The 16,655-nt window shown below is 33.4% G+C and overlaps 2 protein-coding genes across 2 annotated transcripts in view; both read right to left on the bottom strand.

Moving 5' to 3' along the window:
* The window catches only part of LOC136983516 (uncharacterized), a 345,314-nt gene that overhangs the window by 156,709 nt on the left and 171,950 nt on the right, over positions 1-16,655 (bottom strand). The gene's annotated exons all lie outside the window — the stretch shown is intronic.
* Positions 1-16,655, bottom strand: part of Lztr1 (Leucine zipper like transcription regulator 1) — a 64,760-nt gene that overhangs the window by 37,177 nt on the left and 10,928 nt on the right. Inside the window, exons 2-4 of the mRNA XM_067280268.1 lie at positions 8,145-8,296; positions 352-414; positions 218-274 (exon numbers count right to left, since the gene is read on the bottom strand). Coding sequence (XP_067136369.1) covers positions 218-274; positions 352-414; positions 8,145-8,287 — 263 coding nt within the window. The 5' untranslated portion in view covers positions 8,288-8,296. The remainder of the gene's footprint in view (positions 1-217; positions 275-351; positions 415-8,144; positions 8,297-16,655) is intronic.

Below are 16,655 nucleotides of genomic sequence, written 5' to 3' on the forward strand. Positions count from 1 at the left end.
TTGTAAATTATTATTTTTTTAATTAAAAACAAACTATCCACTATCAAAATCACAAAATGCTACTTGATAGAGATATCAATAAATTCCACTGAATTGAGAAAAGCACCATATCAAGAATAATACTTAACAGCAGTAATGATATATTTTCAGATATGATTTTATTTAATAATAAATTAATAAGATATTAAAACTTAAAAAAAATTAAACTGCTACTTACCTTCCCCATGATTTATCTTTAACATCAAATCTCAAGAGATCATTTAGCATATGTTTACTAAAAAATAATGAATAATGTAATAAAACTTTAAAAACTTTTTATTTTTAGATAACTCTGATATTTTATTAACCTACCCATTATCTCCTCCAAAAACATAAATGGCATCTTTATATGCTACAACAGTGTGCTTACTTCTCCTATAAATTCAATAAGTTAATTTTAATTTATAATCTAATAAAAATCTAATTAATATTAAATAAATTTATACTACTAAAATAAAGAGTCTGACAATAAGAAATTAAAAATGCCTAAAGTATTGAATAATAAGATAAAAGATATAAAAGAATCATAATTATTTTGAATGCTTGAAAAATTTGTTGCTATATTCATTTTAATATTTACTATTATTCTTCTCAAAAACTAAAACAGGAAAAACAATTAAAATTTTTAGCTAATTGATTATCGTCTCTTTGTCAAACTTTCACACTGAATAACATTTTTATTTGTGCAACCCCTCAAAAAAATATAACATAATATAATAAATAAAAATAAAGAAACAGAAAAAAGAATTTTACACACGTACAGTAGAACATCGATTATCCGACCCCCGTCAACCGTCACATCGGTTAACCAACCGTGTTCTAGTCAGCAAATTCAAATGTACGCTAGTGATGTGGCACTACAATATTTGGCTATGTCTTGGCTACTTTAATATTATTTTTGTTAAATTTTTGCATGTTTTAGATGGCAACATTGACTCAACCATGAAAGGGAGGCCAGTATTTAAACGAGGCTCAATTTTATTTAACGATGCTATCCAATTGCTGTTTTTAAAATGTGTGCAAGATTTAGCAGCAAAAAAACAAGTGTCAGTTGTGAAGCAAAAGAAAATTTTGGACTTCTTTTTCTAATGTATAGGCCTACTTTATGTAAAATATGTAACCAGAATATATTTTTTTTGTTTTATATTTTTCAATATACAGTACAGTACTGTATTTATTTTGTGCAAAATAAAGAAATAATTTTTAACGATACAATAGCGACGATTATTGTTTTTTAAAAAATTTTGTTAGGCTTAATACCGATGAAAATTCAACGCGAAACAGGTTAATAGTGATATACTAATATACCAGGGATGGGCAAGCAAGAGTTCAGTGGGAGCCGCAATGTAGGTTTTGCAAAATGCACGGGAGCTGCAGTTCTGTATTGTCGTGGTGGATAGTATGGTAAGGCATGCGATATTTATTGCATATTTTATTATATTTATATTATATAATAAAAAACAAATATTGAATTTTTTAATAAACATATTTTCACAAAATTATAAAAATAAAATTGTAAAAATAATAATAAAAAACAGAAATTAACACTTTCAGCAATAGCCGCATGTAACTCAAAAAGAGCCACATTTGCCCATGTCTGTAATATACTAATTACATGGGATATACTAATATACTATACTAATAATGTATTTTTTCATACTTTTTGGTTATCTGTTTTTTCAGTTATCTGACCAACCCCAGTTGAGTCGGATAATCGATGCTCTACTGTACTTTTATATTTCAGAAAAAACAGCTGTTAAAATTGTTTATATAGATAAAAATATCATGAAAAGAGTTGTAAAAAATTGGCTGGAGAGAGATTAAAGGCCCAAAATCAAATGAATTTTAAATAAAAGATATTAAAGGAAGTGTAAATTGTCATCTGTTGAGTCAACCATTGTGACAAATCTAGTAATAAGGAAACCCATTATCAAACAAAGATATTAACATATACAACTAGATACAAAGCAAACACCAATAATGAAAATTCTGATTATGCCAAATCTAAACATTAGATTAGTTTTGCTAGATTTTGCTAATCTAATCTTAGATTAAATTTGCAAAATGTAAAGTAGTATGTACACAAAAATAAACTTGCCTTGTAGTGTTAAACTGGACCTGCACGTTACATTTGTCTTTGATTTCTATACATTAGAAGCCATTATTTTACTTCATATAGGAAGTAAAATAATGGCTTATTTGAAGTTTTATTTAATGGACATATTAATGATGTGTCAAATTTAATATTGTTAGCTGAAATTGCTAAATGGTAAACATCTACATCCAAACAACACCAGGATGAAGTCAACAACATACCTTGAACCTGTTACCAGTATGTGTTACATGAAGGATAACAGGTTCAAGTAGTGTTGCCACCAGGCTGGTTTTCACCAGGACAGTCTGGTTTTTAATTCATTGTTTGAAGTAATTATTAATTTGTCCGGTTTTCGTAGAAATTGTGAAATTATGATGAAACAAAATACTTGCAAATATTTTTATAAATTTATTTTATTTTAACAGTTAAAGACTTCACACTCCCACCAAAACTTATTCCCCATCTTACCCCACCCCCTTACGTTTGTCAGGTTGGGTCAGAACATGTTGAGGGTTTTTTTTTGCTTCTTCGCTCTCTAAAGCAAACAATGTAAATTTAATTGTTAGCTAATTTCATTTCTTAATTTAAGTTGTTCCTACACAAGTCCCCAACTTGTTTACAACTGATATGCATGTTATTCTTGGCATGGTAAAATGACATCACGCATGCCTCCTACGATTTCAAAATCAAACCAGTCAGAGACTTGTGTTGGAACAAACCTGTCATCTGGGTCAGCAATTTTGAAAAGGTGGCAACACTAGGTTCAAGGTATATTGTTGTCTTCACCCTGGTGTTGTTTGGTGATGTTTACCATTTAGTGATGCCAGCTAATAGATACTGTAAAATGCTCATAACCCTAACTAGGGCTAAAGCCTGATTAGAATTTAATATTGTTGTTTGTGCTCTTTGTATAAAAGAGTATTATTGTATTTCCAGTATGTTATATAAGAAAAGCTGTAATTTAAAGTTTATATTTAATTAAATAATTTAAATTAGCATATAGAAACATCTGAAAACCCAATGTTATTAATCAAAACTAACTGATTGCCATAATGCATTGGGCTATTTTTCTGCTACTACTAATAATTAAATTTTAAATAATTTGGTACTAGAAATAGGTGTTAGAAAGATTAAAAATTTAAGATAAAATAGCTATAAAAACTGTACACTATTGAAGACTAAATATAAAAAGAATTTTTGAAGTCTTTTGAACATCCATTCACAATCACCATAATACAATTAACACTAGCAGAGTCATAGGCTCTTCTCCATTTATACTTATATAAATTGTTTAAAAGCTCCTGCGATATTGGATATTTGTAAAAGTTTCTTTGCAAATAAAGATTAAAAATCCAGGTCAAAATATATTCAATCTTCAATATTGTATATTTTCTAAAAATTTTTCATCCTTGATTTTTAATATGCTCATATGTTTTCAGTGCTTTTTTTTGCTTTATTATTGGTATGTTTGGCAATTTTTTTTTGTCAACAGCTTTTGGACACCCTGTACATTTTGTATCCTTTAGTTCAAAATTTCCTGAACAGAACTTTTAAACCACATTCACAGAATTTTTGACGTATTCGAAGTGTATGAGCATCTTCCTCACACATTACAAATTTTTTTACTGTTTGTACAGTGTTATATACTTTCCAAAACTCATAAAACTTAATATATCTGATATGCTTTTTATCTGAAGTACTCAACTTGGTCCATCAGTAGCAAAATGGATAAAACTACTAAACACAGGTAGTTGGTCATAGGTTTGTGCCTTACCCTAATCCTAACTAGGACTAAAGAAACATTAAATTTCTTGCTTATATGCAAAAAAATTCAAATATATCCAATGTCTATTTATAAACTTAAGCTGCCATTTGGATGTGATGTAAACTTATAAATCTGGAAAATACAAGTTTTGCAAAATACCCAAAACTACTAGAAGACATCAATGCTCGAGTCATAAAACTGAAAGAGCAGGTGTACCAATTACACCAAAAACACCTACAGAAGCTCTTATGACTTAAGGCCAAGTAGGGTCATAAAGATAAACTATTTTCAAACAACACTGTAATTTTCTGAGACAAATTACTCCGTCCATAAATTACATAAGGGTGATTTTGGCCATTCTAGACCCCACCCACCCCTGTGTAAGAAACCATAATATTTTCTTTGATCCCCCTTCCCTTCCCTATCTTATGTAATATTTAGGCATGATTTTATAGAAAGATTTTAACAAAAAAATTTTTTTACAAAACCCTAAAAGCCTTAGGTCCAAAATATATAATATATAAATTATTAATTAGTTAATTAATATGTACTATTATTTATAAAAGACTATGTGAACTAATTTAAAAATATAAAAATTTAATGAATTCAAATGAGCAATTTATTTTAAAAACTTTATTTTTTAATTATTAACAATCTTTTTATTATTATAATCATTAATCAACATCATAATATTCAGTTTTATATTAATTTTAATTTTCACAAAAGGACGCAAAAAACTTTGACATATCGACTAGCTAGTGCACGTGTAAACAGAAACTTCATACAAAATAAAACGAGAGAGAATAGAGAGAAACCACATCCATTATCATATTGATTACATCTTGGCTAAGGCCAAGAAAATAAACTACATGCTGCTAAAATGTGCTAGGTGCACCGGGGAACTAAATCATAAAGCTTATAAAACTCTATATAATGGGGCAATACAACCAATTCTACTTTACGTGGCCTCTAGCTGGGATCATGTAACTAGTAAAAATTCAGTAGCAAATAAATTATTCTCTCTTCAAAGACAGTTTGCCATCGGAATTTCAAAGTGCTGCAGAACTGTTTCTACTAATGCCTCTTTGATACTAATAGTGCTCCTTCCTTTGCCACTATGTATTGTAGAAAGGTTCTAAACTACTACATCAGAACTACAAACATCAAGGCTCAACAACGGTCTCTACTCCTACGGCTGTTCATATGCTACCACATTACAATTACTCTACTATCTCTGATTGTAAAGTATTTGCCTTTTAGCAGAGAGGGAACAAAAAAAGCGTGACCTTGTCAATTGGACCCACCTGCGGTCAGGTAATATACCACTTGTAAGGTGCTGACTTGTAAACAGAGGGAAAACAACGGAAGCACCGACTTTGTCAATTGGATCCACCTGTGGTCAGATGATAGACTGCTTGCCATATAAAAAAAACTAATAAACATAAACAAGTGGCGGACAATAATGTAAGCTCCACTCTTGTCGGATAACAGCAAACCTGAGTGTAAGCCGTTCACAAAAGAATGGTTTGTGATTGGTCGGAAGTTTTCCGTCCAAAAAATCCTTAAATAGTGGAGCAAATGGGAGAGGGAGGAGAGAAGGGCAAGAGACTGGTACACGGTAGTCTCAGGCACTTGGGAAGCCCACTGAGCATACAGAGTGTTCTCCTTTGGTAAACATCTCAGGGATGAGTTAGTACGAAGACTGGACTGATCGTACAGTTGAGCCAACTCCACAAGCTGACTGAGGCCTCTCTAGAGTTTAATAGTTTGGAAGCCAATCCAATACGTGAGACACCACACTTTGTTATCCTGTATATATTATGTTGTTGAACTTGTACATTCTATGTATTTTGTTTTGTAAATAAACTGTAAATATTCTCTGAATTGAGTGTGGAGGTGTACTTTCCATCAAACCTGAATCAATTATCAAATTGTGATACACACGAAACCCAACTCAACAAGACAGAGTTTGGGAAACAACGTCACTAGAACTTCATTAGATCGTCACTCTGATCATCACCCTGTAAACAAGGTTATCCTTGGGGTACATTTGGTGTCATCTGCTTCCTCTATAGATAACCATGCAGACATTAATATCTACATCTGTGTAGATATTAAGCCCCCTTCATGTCGGCTCAAGTATCTGTATCTTCCTCCAAACCAACATATTTTGCCCAAAATATGTTAGAAGATACAGATAGCTCCCACATTCCTCCATGTATCAAACTGAAGATGCTGTCTACCAAACTGTTCAGTGGGCCACTTCACTACCAAACAAAACTCTGTCTATCAACATTTACGGTGATACTCAGTCTGTCCTAAAAGCTCTATTAAATCCCAATTGCAATAGCAATAAAATCACCATATTAAAAATCTTGTAAATAAGATAACTTTTATATTTGTTCCTGGCCATACTGGCATACTAGGAAATGAAAAGCTGACTTTGAGGCTAAGTCAGCTGCAAAGGACACTGACTTGGACCACACTCACATCCCTCTCTCATGTAGCAGCCTTAAAAATTATATTTATGACAATGCTATGCAAAAGTGGAATCAACAATGGTTGAGCAATAAAACTGGTAGAATAACAAGACTTTATTTTCCTAGTGTTGAGTGTAGGTTCTCATCGCCACTTAGAGATTTAATGTTTGCTACTGCTCAACTACTTACTGAGCATGTATAACTGGGCAGAAACTGCCTCTTGCTTTTGCTCTGCAGAAAACCTAGACACCGTCGACCATATAATCTATCATTGTCCAATTTATGATCAAGATAGACTTATTCTGAAATTAGAAATCTTTACACTTGGTTTCAGGTGGTCATGTCCACTCGACATGCTTGTTCAGAAGCCACTGTTTGATGCTTGTTACAATTATGTTCAAAATATATGGAAGAAAAGACTATAATTTCTAATTTCTAGTTTTACATTTTAGTTTTCACTAAAGCCGAATACTAATTTTATGTTTACTTTGTATCATGTATTTTGGTTTATGTATTCTTAGTGTTATACACCCATAGGAGTGGTCACTTATTCTAATAAAAAAAAAAAAAGAGAGAGAGAGAGAGAGAGAGAGAAACCACCACACGACCTTTTTCCCATGATAAAAAACATGTAGAGCATGAGTCTGCTAGCGTTATTATTCTATCACGTCACACGAGATGACGTTAGTACAACAAGCATTCCTAATAGAAACTGCCAAATTAAAGCCAAATTCAAAATTCCACCACTCAATGAGATTAAAAAATAAAGATAAGAATATTACGTAAGACAAGATTTATTACCTCCCTACCCGAGTAAGAAATCATAAGAAATCCTTGACCCCCACCCACCCCAAAATACCTTACATAATTTATGGACAGCCCCTAATAAACTAGATAAGTATTTGTTTTACACATCTGACAACTCAAATAATTTCTTCCTACATCAGTATAGGAACTGTAATAATCACATGAAATTACCTGCTTCTTTATAGCTATTCAATACTTAGTGGCTTTTAACTATTAACTTACAATGTAAGTTTCAAGTGTGTACAGGTACACACTTGAAGCATCAAAAAAATAAAAAAATATAATGACAAATATCAGATTTTATGTATAATCATGAAGAACTATCATAAAAGTGACCCCATTCTTACAACTCAAAGTATGTAAACAAAGAGTAATTAATTTTTTTTTCTTTTGTAAAAAGGACTGGCAGAATTACAATTTAATAAAAAAGTAAAAATACGTTACAGATGGATACTAGTCCTATCTTCACTGTTTGCCATGTCCAATCACCAGGAACAACTATTTCCATTGCAGAGACAACCTTTCTTTAGAGGCCTCTGCACAAATATGTAAAACAGTTTAAAATGTCTGCAGGTGACAGTCCCAACACAATTAAAAATATATTTCTTTGAAAAAAGGGCTGGCAGAATTACAATTTAATAAAAAGTAAAAAAGCAGTGAAGATAGGACTAGTATCCATCTGTAACGTATTTTTACTTTTTATTAAAGAGTAATTAACATTGACAATATAATTTGTGATGCCAAAAATATGTCTTTACATTTCTAAGTTATACTGTGAAAAATCTTTTTAAGAGGAAAAAAGTCAAGTTGTTACATCTAATAATGCAGAAGTTCTTTTTAAACAGTATTTTCATAAAATTAATAATTTTATTTTGTTTTAAATTTCTCTCTTATAAATCTGGGCAATGCTGGATGTAACAAGTTAGTAGATAATTACATCTATAAAATCTTAACTTACCTTGCACCAACAAATTCATCACATTCTGGCATACGTCTCCATCGATGAACAGTTTCAAAGGGACCAAAATCTAATGTCAAGCATTCAGCACTCTCTGGCCAATTGTGATCGAACTCCATCCCTGGAGGTCTTGCTATTGCCATTTCCTCAATCTATTGAAAAATTATATACTTAGTCTATTAAAATAGTTTGAAACTTCAAATTATTAAGATAAGCAAAATAATGAATATCAAACGAATTCCAAATAAAAATTAATAATAATAAAGTAATAAATATTCAGTTTTTTTTCATTGGCAAAACTTATTTTTCATATATAGCTTCGGGGACCATCCATATATTACATCATCAAAAAATTGGTCATTTCTTATTCTTCTCTCCCCTCAGCATCAAGAATCATCATTGTAAAAGTCCCTCCCCCTAATATCATATCATTATAATTAGCAAAACTTCCCTTAATTAATAAAATAGATACAAGTAACTTGAAGTATGATCAACTTCATATTACTATATCTTTTTACCATTTATTGTATATATGTAAGACATGAAGTTCTAGTAGTCTCAACCCACTTTCCCATTCCAATCCAATCATTTCAACTGTTGTCATATACGTCAACAGTGTAAAGTACTTAATTTTAGTATCTTAGGAAACCGACTATAATTACGGTCGGTAAAACTTCCGTTAACCTAACGGGTACTTTACGTGGATTCAAGATTAGTTTGCCAGGCCTGGGCTTTTAAGCGTGCACCGAAAAATTAGTAGTAATAACGATAAATATCAAGTCAGATCAAAAGTTCAAATATATTTTATTAGCAAGTAGAACGTACTACGTACAAATGTCAATAATCCAAACAAAATTTATTAACGAAAATCAACAAGTCAACCCGACAATAAACTCAGCTACTTAGCTTGACTTAATATTAATTTCCCCTTTGAAATTCGACAAATCAAATACTTAGAAACTATGAACAAAATCTCTTACTAATTAAACGTCTATCCGTCATCTCACTATACGAAGAAACTACTTCCTCAATCCTTTCGATATCGTCAAATCGTCAATCGAACTCCTCTTTAACACCTTGGATCGTCCAATTATCAATCTGGACTTCTATCAGAAAATACTTCGCTTTCGAATCTACCTCGCTCTCACAGTCGCCTCGATTTGGAATTCACCTTGGTTTGGAAATCACCTCTCCTTCTTCGGTTAACGTACGGGTTTTATACTGTGAGGTGACGTCACACTTGAGCTGGGTTACTCCCCTTATTTACATACTTAGTTGCTAACATTAACTTTCTTTTCTGGCAGCTTAAAGTTTCTGACAAAGCTTATAAACCGTTTACAAAATATTTATCATAATTTTCTGGGATGTTTAAGACGGTTTATCAAGTATTTCTCTACTAGTGATTGTGGGGACTCCCCCCTCCAATTTTTTTTTCTGCGGACTGTTACTTCCGCCGGGCAGCGCAAGTGCGCAAGATGTTTCCTATGGCGCTTATTTCTCCGTGAGTTGTTTTAGCTTCATTTTTCATTACTAACAAGAGAGTGGTGGGGAACCTTCGTCCTAAATAAACATAAACCCCAAACAAAAGATAATAAAACAGAAATAATAATAAAATAAAAATAACGTTCGGACTCAGTTCCTTACAACAGTATGTCAATAATTGTAAAATATGTCGATGATTGGCAATCTGACATACTCAGTAGATCTTGTAGGCAAGAGATGCTTATCAACTTTTATAAACTAAATTATACTGTAAGCTAATAATTATTAACTTCTCTTACATTTAACACTATATTTTTCTAACCAATCAGTGAATTCCTGGTTTTAATTCATTTTTATCCTTTTCTGCCCCATGGACACTAAATAGGCCTTTTTTCCCTACTCATCATGGTTTGGCCAGCTCATAATGGGGTGGTTAGGTGATGAGGCCTCATCTCTCACCACCTGGCTAGAAGTGACTCCCCAATAGAAAATTAAATCTTTTAGTATTGCCATTAATTCTTGTTGTTTTACAGCAACATCAAGTGCTAGCCAGTAGAATATGCTGGTTTGCTTTGCTACAATTAAGTGGGCACTATTGATTTTGGAATATTTGATGCAGATCCTCTTTTTAAGGCAGACTAAATAGCTGGACAATATGTATTTTGAAGAAGTTGTTACTCCTTTATTTTAAAATATTGTCTATGTGGACTTATAGGATTATAGGACTACTAGCAGGTAGGCCCGGCGTTGCTCGGGCAAAAGTAATGATAGCGAAGATTAAGATTATTACGTTATAGTCACAAAAGAAAAAGAGTAATTTCATCAACGGACTAAGTATTTCTAAAGAAAGGTCGAATTTGAAAATCGAATGTTCTAATACTGTTCGATTTTCACGACGTGTTCTGATTATATCGTTCGATTTTCATCGAATGTTCTAAAGAAGAAAAGTCGAGAAAAACCGAATCAATCTGTTTAAATTTGAAAATCAAATATGTTCTAACATATTACTTTTTTTTTTTTCCTCCAGCGCCCGTGAATCTTGCACGTCGCTTTCTCTTGTTCTCCATTGTTACTTAACACTTCTATTGATACTTAACACTTCCATTGTTGATGGAAGTGTTAAGCCTCAATCCTGTCCCTCTCCCCATGGGGAGAAATTTCAAAAAATCCCTTCTTAGTGTGCGTTTTTGTGACGTACCGTAACTATGTACCAAATTTCAACTTTTAACTCTTAACCGTTTGGGCTTTTAACATTTTCATTGTTACGTAACACTTCCATTGTTGACACTTCCATTATTACTTCACACTTCCATTATTGCTTCACACTTCCATTGTTACGTAACAATTCCATTGTTTGATGGAAGTGTTAAGACTTAATCCTATCCCTCTCCCCCGTGGGGAAAAATTTCGAAAAATCCCTTCTTAGTGTGCGTTCTCGTAACATACCCTAACTGCGTACCAAATTTCAACTTTCAACTCTTAACCGTTTAGGCACGTCTCGATAATGTATATAGAAGCTTTAATCCTGTCCCTCTCCCCCGTGGAGAAGAATTTTGAAAAATCCCTTCTTAGTGTGTGTTTTCATGACGTACCCTAACTGTGTACCAAATTTCAACTTTCAACTCCTAACCATTTGGGCTCTGCGCTGATTATTATTATTATTATTATCAACTTGTCTCGATTATATATATAGATTAAACCTATAAGTCCACATAGACAATTTTTTTAAATAAAGTATGATTAAGGACAGTAAGACAATTAAATTTAAGTTGTTACTCCTATTTACACAGTAAGACTAACAACTTCCTTATGATTCATATTGTCCAGACTATTTCTTTTTAGCAACATTTTTAACTTTCTGGAAATGGAACTTTCTTTATAACATGCAACTCTAATCAAAATTAACTTCATGTTAACTGGATTGATAAATACAAGTACACAAAAAAAATTGATAATCCCAGTAAATAATTTTATGAAAATTTCACAAACCTTTTCAATCTTGCACAAGATCTGTTTCAGGTCAACAACATTCTAAATTGGAATATACAGAATTAATTTCAAAATTTTTCAAAAGTTGGTGTGCGAGAAAATTTTGAAATTAATTCTGTATATTCCAATTTAGATTATATTGTCATAACACAAGCTCACATAAGATCATTGACATAGTGTTACAATACCTTGAAAACACCTTTCTCCAAGTTTCAGCACTTGATCCTCTTGTATACCAGAATGTGGAGAAAGAAGCCTGACCTACAACAATTTTTGGAGAACATCAATGATAACCCTTATGGATTGTTCCTACAATTAGATCAAAAAAGTGAAACAACAGTACACTTTCTGGACATTCTCATTACATGCAGATCTGGGAAAATTTTCACTTGGTTCTACAGAAAACCTACTTTTCAATCCATTTAAATCCCATACAATTCCACAGGTCCAGCTGTCTATAAAATTGTTCTGGAACATCAGAGTAAATGGTGATCGTCTAATAAATTTTGGAGCGACTTGTCTCTTGTTTGTAAAAATATATTTATCCATCCGACGGAAATTAAACAAAATTTAAATTTAAATTCGTCACCAGAGGGATGTATCGGCGTAATCTACATTAAACAGCGCTAATTCTCAGTGGATAAAAGGAGCCGAGATCCTGACAGGATAAGGATGACTTAAAGAAGATGTCGTAAGATTACCATACCAATTTTAAAGATTTTTAACTTTATTGGTTTTTCTGTGTTTTTTAAAGGAACTTTTTAAAGAGTAGGCAGTTGAGTAGCCTAAAAAGGAAGGTCCAGCTATCTATAAAATTGTTCTGGAACATCAGAGTAAATGGTGATCGTCTAATAAATTTTGGAGCGACTTGTCTCTTGTTTGTAAAAAAGAATATAAACCGTTTTATAAACTTGGTCAACGATAACTCCTATGGCCTCACACTGGAGCTAGAACAGGAAAGTGAGCGACAGGTTAATTTCCTTGATTTGGAGATTATATGCAGAGAGGGACACATAGTAACGAAAGTATACCGCAAGCCGATTTATCAACCTTACATCATTCCCAGGAATTCATCAGACCCGGAACACCTAAAATTAACGGCTTTTAAATCATGGATAAAGAGAGCTCACACGCACTGTACTAGCATTTATGATACATACAGAGAGTTAGATTACATACGCGAAATAGCGATTCAACATGGGTACAGAACACAAACGATAGATACCCTTATTAAGACCTACCAGCCACACAGCCGACGTATAAAGAAAAATGAGCAGAAAGAAAGGATTGTCCTTAATTACATACCGTTTTTAAACCAAGTCACTAAGAAAGTGGCCAGAAAAAGGAATATCCGCATAGTTTATAGACGTAATCCCACGGTTTATAGACTTTTGAGAAATGACAAGGAAAGATATAGATACGACACCCTCACAGGAGTTTACTCGATACTGTTGAGAGATAATAGATTCAACTCCAACCTTGTGTACATAGGGGCTACCATGAGGAATTTGAAAAAAAGGATCGAGAAACATAAATACGCAGTCAATAAAAACGTTGATAGTACGGTACTGGCGGCATTCACCAAGGAGCATGACGTGACGGTTTATTGGGACAAGGCGGAGATCATTAAACCTACCAGATCAGCACAAGCTGTAAAACACATAGAAAAAATGGAGATACACAAGGCGCACCTCAGCAAACACTGCATCAATCATAGAGACTCGGACAGCTTAGCAACCGCCTGGAAGTCTTTCCATAAAACGGATATGACGTAATTTCACATCTACGCACTAGCCGCTTCTCTCCATTCATATCTTATTTTGTTTTTTTACCGTTGGGTAATTTTATACACGGGGACTAGAATTATTTGAGTTGTTTAATTTTTTAATTTTTCACGTTAGTGGTGACATCATTATGAACGGAGTTACGTTTTTCACCGAAACATTCGATCTTTTAAATTCGTTCTGTATCTGGACGTTTTTATTTCAATAAATTTTACGTTATTTAAAACGTAATAAACATTTTTATTTCAATAAATTTGTGCTGGATTTCAATTATATGCCTTTGTGTCCTTATCTTATGTTTAGTATGTAATTTGTCTACAAGGGCTTATTTTATTACTAGAACATATTATACTGGTGACTTGGTTCTGCATTTCAAGAAAGCATATCTGAAAAAACAGTTTTTATTTTTCACCTAAACACACGTTACATGATATCATTGTGTTTCAAACCTGTATGTCCCTCATCAGCAGGTTTACAAACAACAACTTAGTTTTTTGATTTTTAAATACATCAACATTCAAAAGCATAAGCAACACAAATCCAATCATACCTTTAATATTCATAATTGTTCTATCATTATTTAGAGGTCCAAGTAACGATAGAAGAATGTCTGAAACACAATGATATCGTGTAACGTGTGTTCAGGTGAAAAATAAAGACTGTTTTTTCTGATATGTGTTATGTTTATTGTCTTGTCGTTACAATCAAAGTGAGCGCTCAGGTACCGTTCCCATGATGCATCAGCAACGATCGCCACCTGGCGGACTCACTAATAATTTACATTTTAATATCTCTAATACAACACATTACATCTCCCTCTTTTACACAAAGTCTTTAAAACGCAATGGCCTACGGACCACCCGACCTGCTCGAGTTGTCAAGTCCTTAGCCTCATTGCCGTTCACCTCCCGATCTTCCAACTCCTCATTTTCTGTGTTCATTTCCTCTCTACCACTGGAGCTTTCCATGTTTTCCTCTTGTTCACTAGCCTGTTTCTCCTCAATTGGTTGATCTAACACTTCATTTGAGTGATTCTGTATGTTTCTAAATCTATTAATGTCAAACTTCCTTAAAAATCTTCAATTACGAATGAAGTATTTGCCATCTTTGTCTATGCGCACAATATAAGACCTTGGTTGATATCTGTCTATTTTTATTATTTCACCAGGCTCCCAGTTTCTTTTATCAATTTGCACCATCACTCTGTCATGTGGACTTAATGCTATTAGATCTCTAGCATTCATATCGAAATAGTGTTTTTGTACTTGTTGTCTTTGCGTATGGTTTTTTCTAAATTTGTCTACAAGTATTCTGGGTTTCAAGAGATTATTCCTCATGGGCACTTGCCCTCGCAACCTACGACCATAAAGAAGTTGTGCTGGGGATGGAATACCTCGACCTAAAGGTGTATTTCTGTATTCCAACAAGGTCAGATAAATGTCCTTTGAGTCATACACTGCTTTTTTAAATAATTTTTTGATAGTTTGTACATGCCGTTCAATGAAACCATTGGACTGAGGGTTTCGTGGAGAGCTTGTCTTGTGTGTAATTTCCCAGTCTTCTAGAAATTGTTGGAAGTGTTTGTTCACAAACTGGGTATCATTACCCGAGTATACAACTTCTGGCTTGCCATGTCTGGAAAATATTGATTTCATGGTTTCAACTATTTTGGAATGAGTGGTGTTTTGGTTCATACAATAAACTTCTGGGAATCGTGAAAATGTGTCTACTACTAGTAGATACTCTTTACCAAATAAATGGTAGATATCAGTGGTGACAATTTCCCATGGTCTTGTGGCAAGTTCTCTGTTAATAAGTGTTTCTTTTGGATTTGAATTTTGATACTTTAGGCATGCTGGACAGTTCCTTACAACATCAATTATTTCTTTTTCCATGAAAGGCCAAAAAACATGTTCTTTTGCTCTCCATCAGTGTCAGTGGCGTGCCGTCATTGGAAGCGATGGAAGCGCCGATTCCACCTTCCAATGACCTTCCCTTAAATTTTATAAAATATAAATTTTCATATTTTAACGTACTTTGAATTAATTAAAATTAATATTTTATTATAACTGCATTATGTATCTTTTACAAATTTCTATACTACATGTGAAAAAAACGATAAGATTGCTATTGTATATTCGAATAATTCGGTGGCGGAAGGAATGTCGAAACTGGGTCAGTCTCCAATCAGCCAGATTATATAGGCATTAGCACATGCGGTTTACAGTGCACCAACCTCACCCGGTTTAGCTGGTAGAAGCGACACACTCGTAAAGAGTACAGCTTTATATCCCGGAGTGGTTGTGGGCTGTTAGCCACCTGCCTGTCAACTTCCAAGCAGCCAGATTAGGCATTGGCGCATGCGCTTTACAGAGCACCAACGTCACGGTTTAGCTGGTAGAAGCGACACACGCATAAAGAGTACGCGACTTTATATCCCGGAGCGGTTGTGGGCTGTTAGCCGCCTGCTAGATATTTGGCCACCCTCGCCCGATTATGTGAATCACGAGCAGACTAGACCAACGGCGGGCAACCCGCGGGCCAGCTACGGCTGGCGAAAAGTTTCTATCCGGCCCGCGAGATCTTTAATAGATTATTAAATTGGAAAAATAACTAATTAATAGTTATTTTTCCAATTCTTTGTAATTTTCGAAAACGATAAGAGAAATAAATGTAGTAATTAACTTTTTATTTATTTATTTCATATTTGCAGACTAAAAAATTACGAGTCACAAGAAGGCGTCAATTAACTACTACGGCGCGGAAAAAAACGTAAAATTTATTCTGGCCCATGTTATAAAAAGGGTTGCCCACCCTAGACTAGATTTATAACAACCCAACCGATAGGAGTTTACTGGCACGTTTTTATGATAGTTCTGTATAGTTGACAGGAGTTTAAAAAAACTCCATTAAAATGTTTGATATATTTATTCCGCGTTTATTCCGCTCTCCCATCTTATATTACTTACGGATTTCAATGTTAAACCGGTGATATTACGATTTAGTATGTCCCATCTGTAAGGGGATGCAGAAAAAACGTGTACAATTCTAGTACAGTGTTAAAAATTAACTGTTACTTTGGCAGCATCATTTACAACCAAATTTAATGAATGAAATGTACAGTACATACAATGGTACAAAAAAAAAGCTCTAGAATTTATTTTCCTTAAATTTACGATTTATATATCTGTTGTCATAAAAATTTGTCTTTCCACTGTTTTCCCAAGACTACAGATATTCAGGTACAAAGTAACTG

The sequence above is a fragment of the Centruroides vittatus genome, unplaced genomic scaffold, assembly GCF_030686945.1.
Source record: "Centruroides vittatus isolate TY-2023 unplaced genomic scaffold, ASM3068694v2 contig_882, whole genome shotgun sequence".
Classification (NCBI taxonomy): Eukaryota; Metazoa; Arthropoda; class Arachnida; order Scorpiones; family Buthidae; genus Centruroides; species Centruroides vittatus.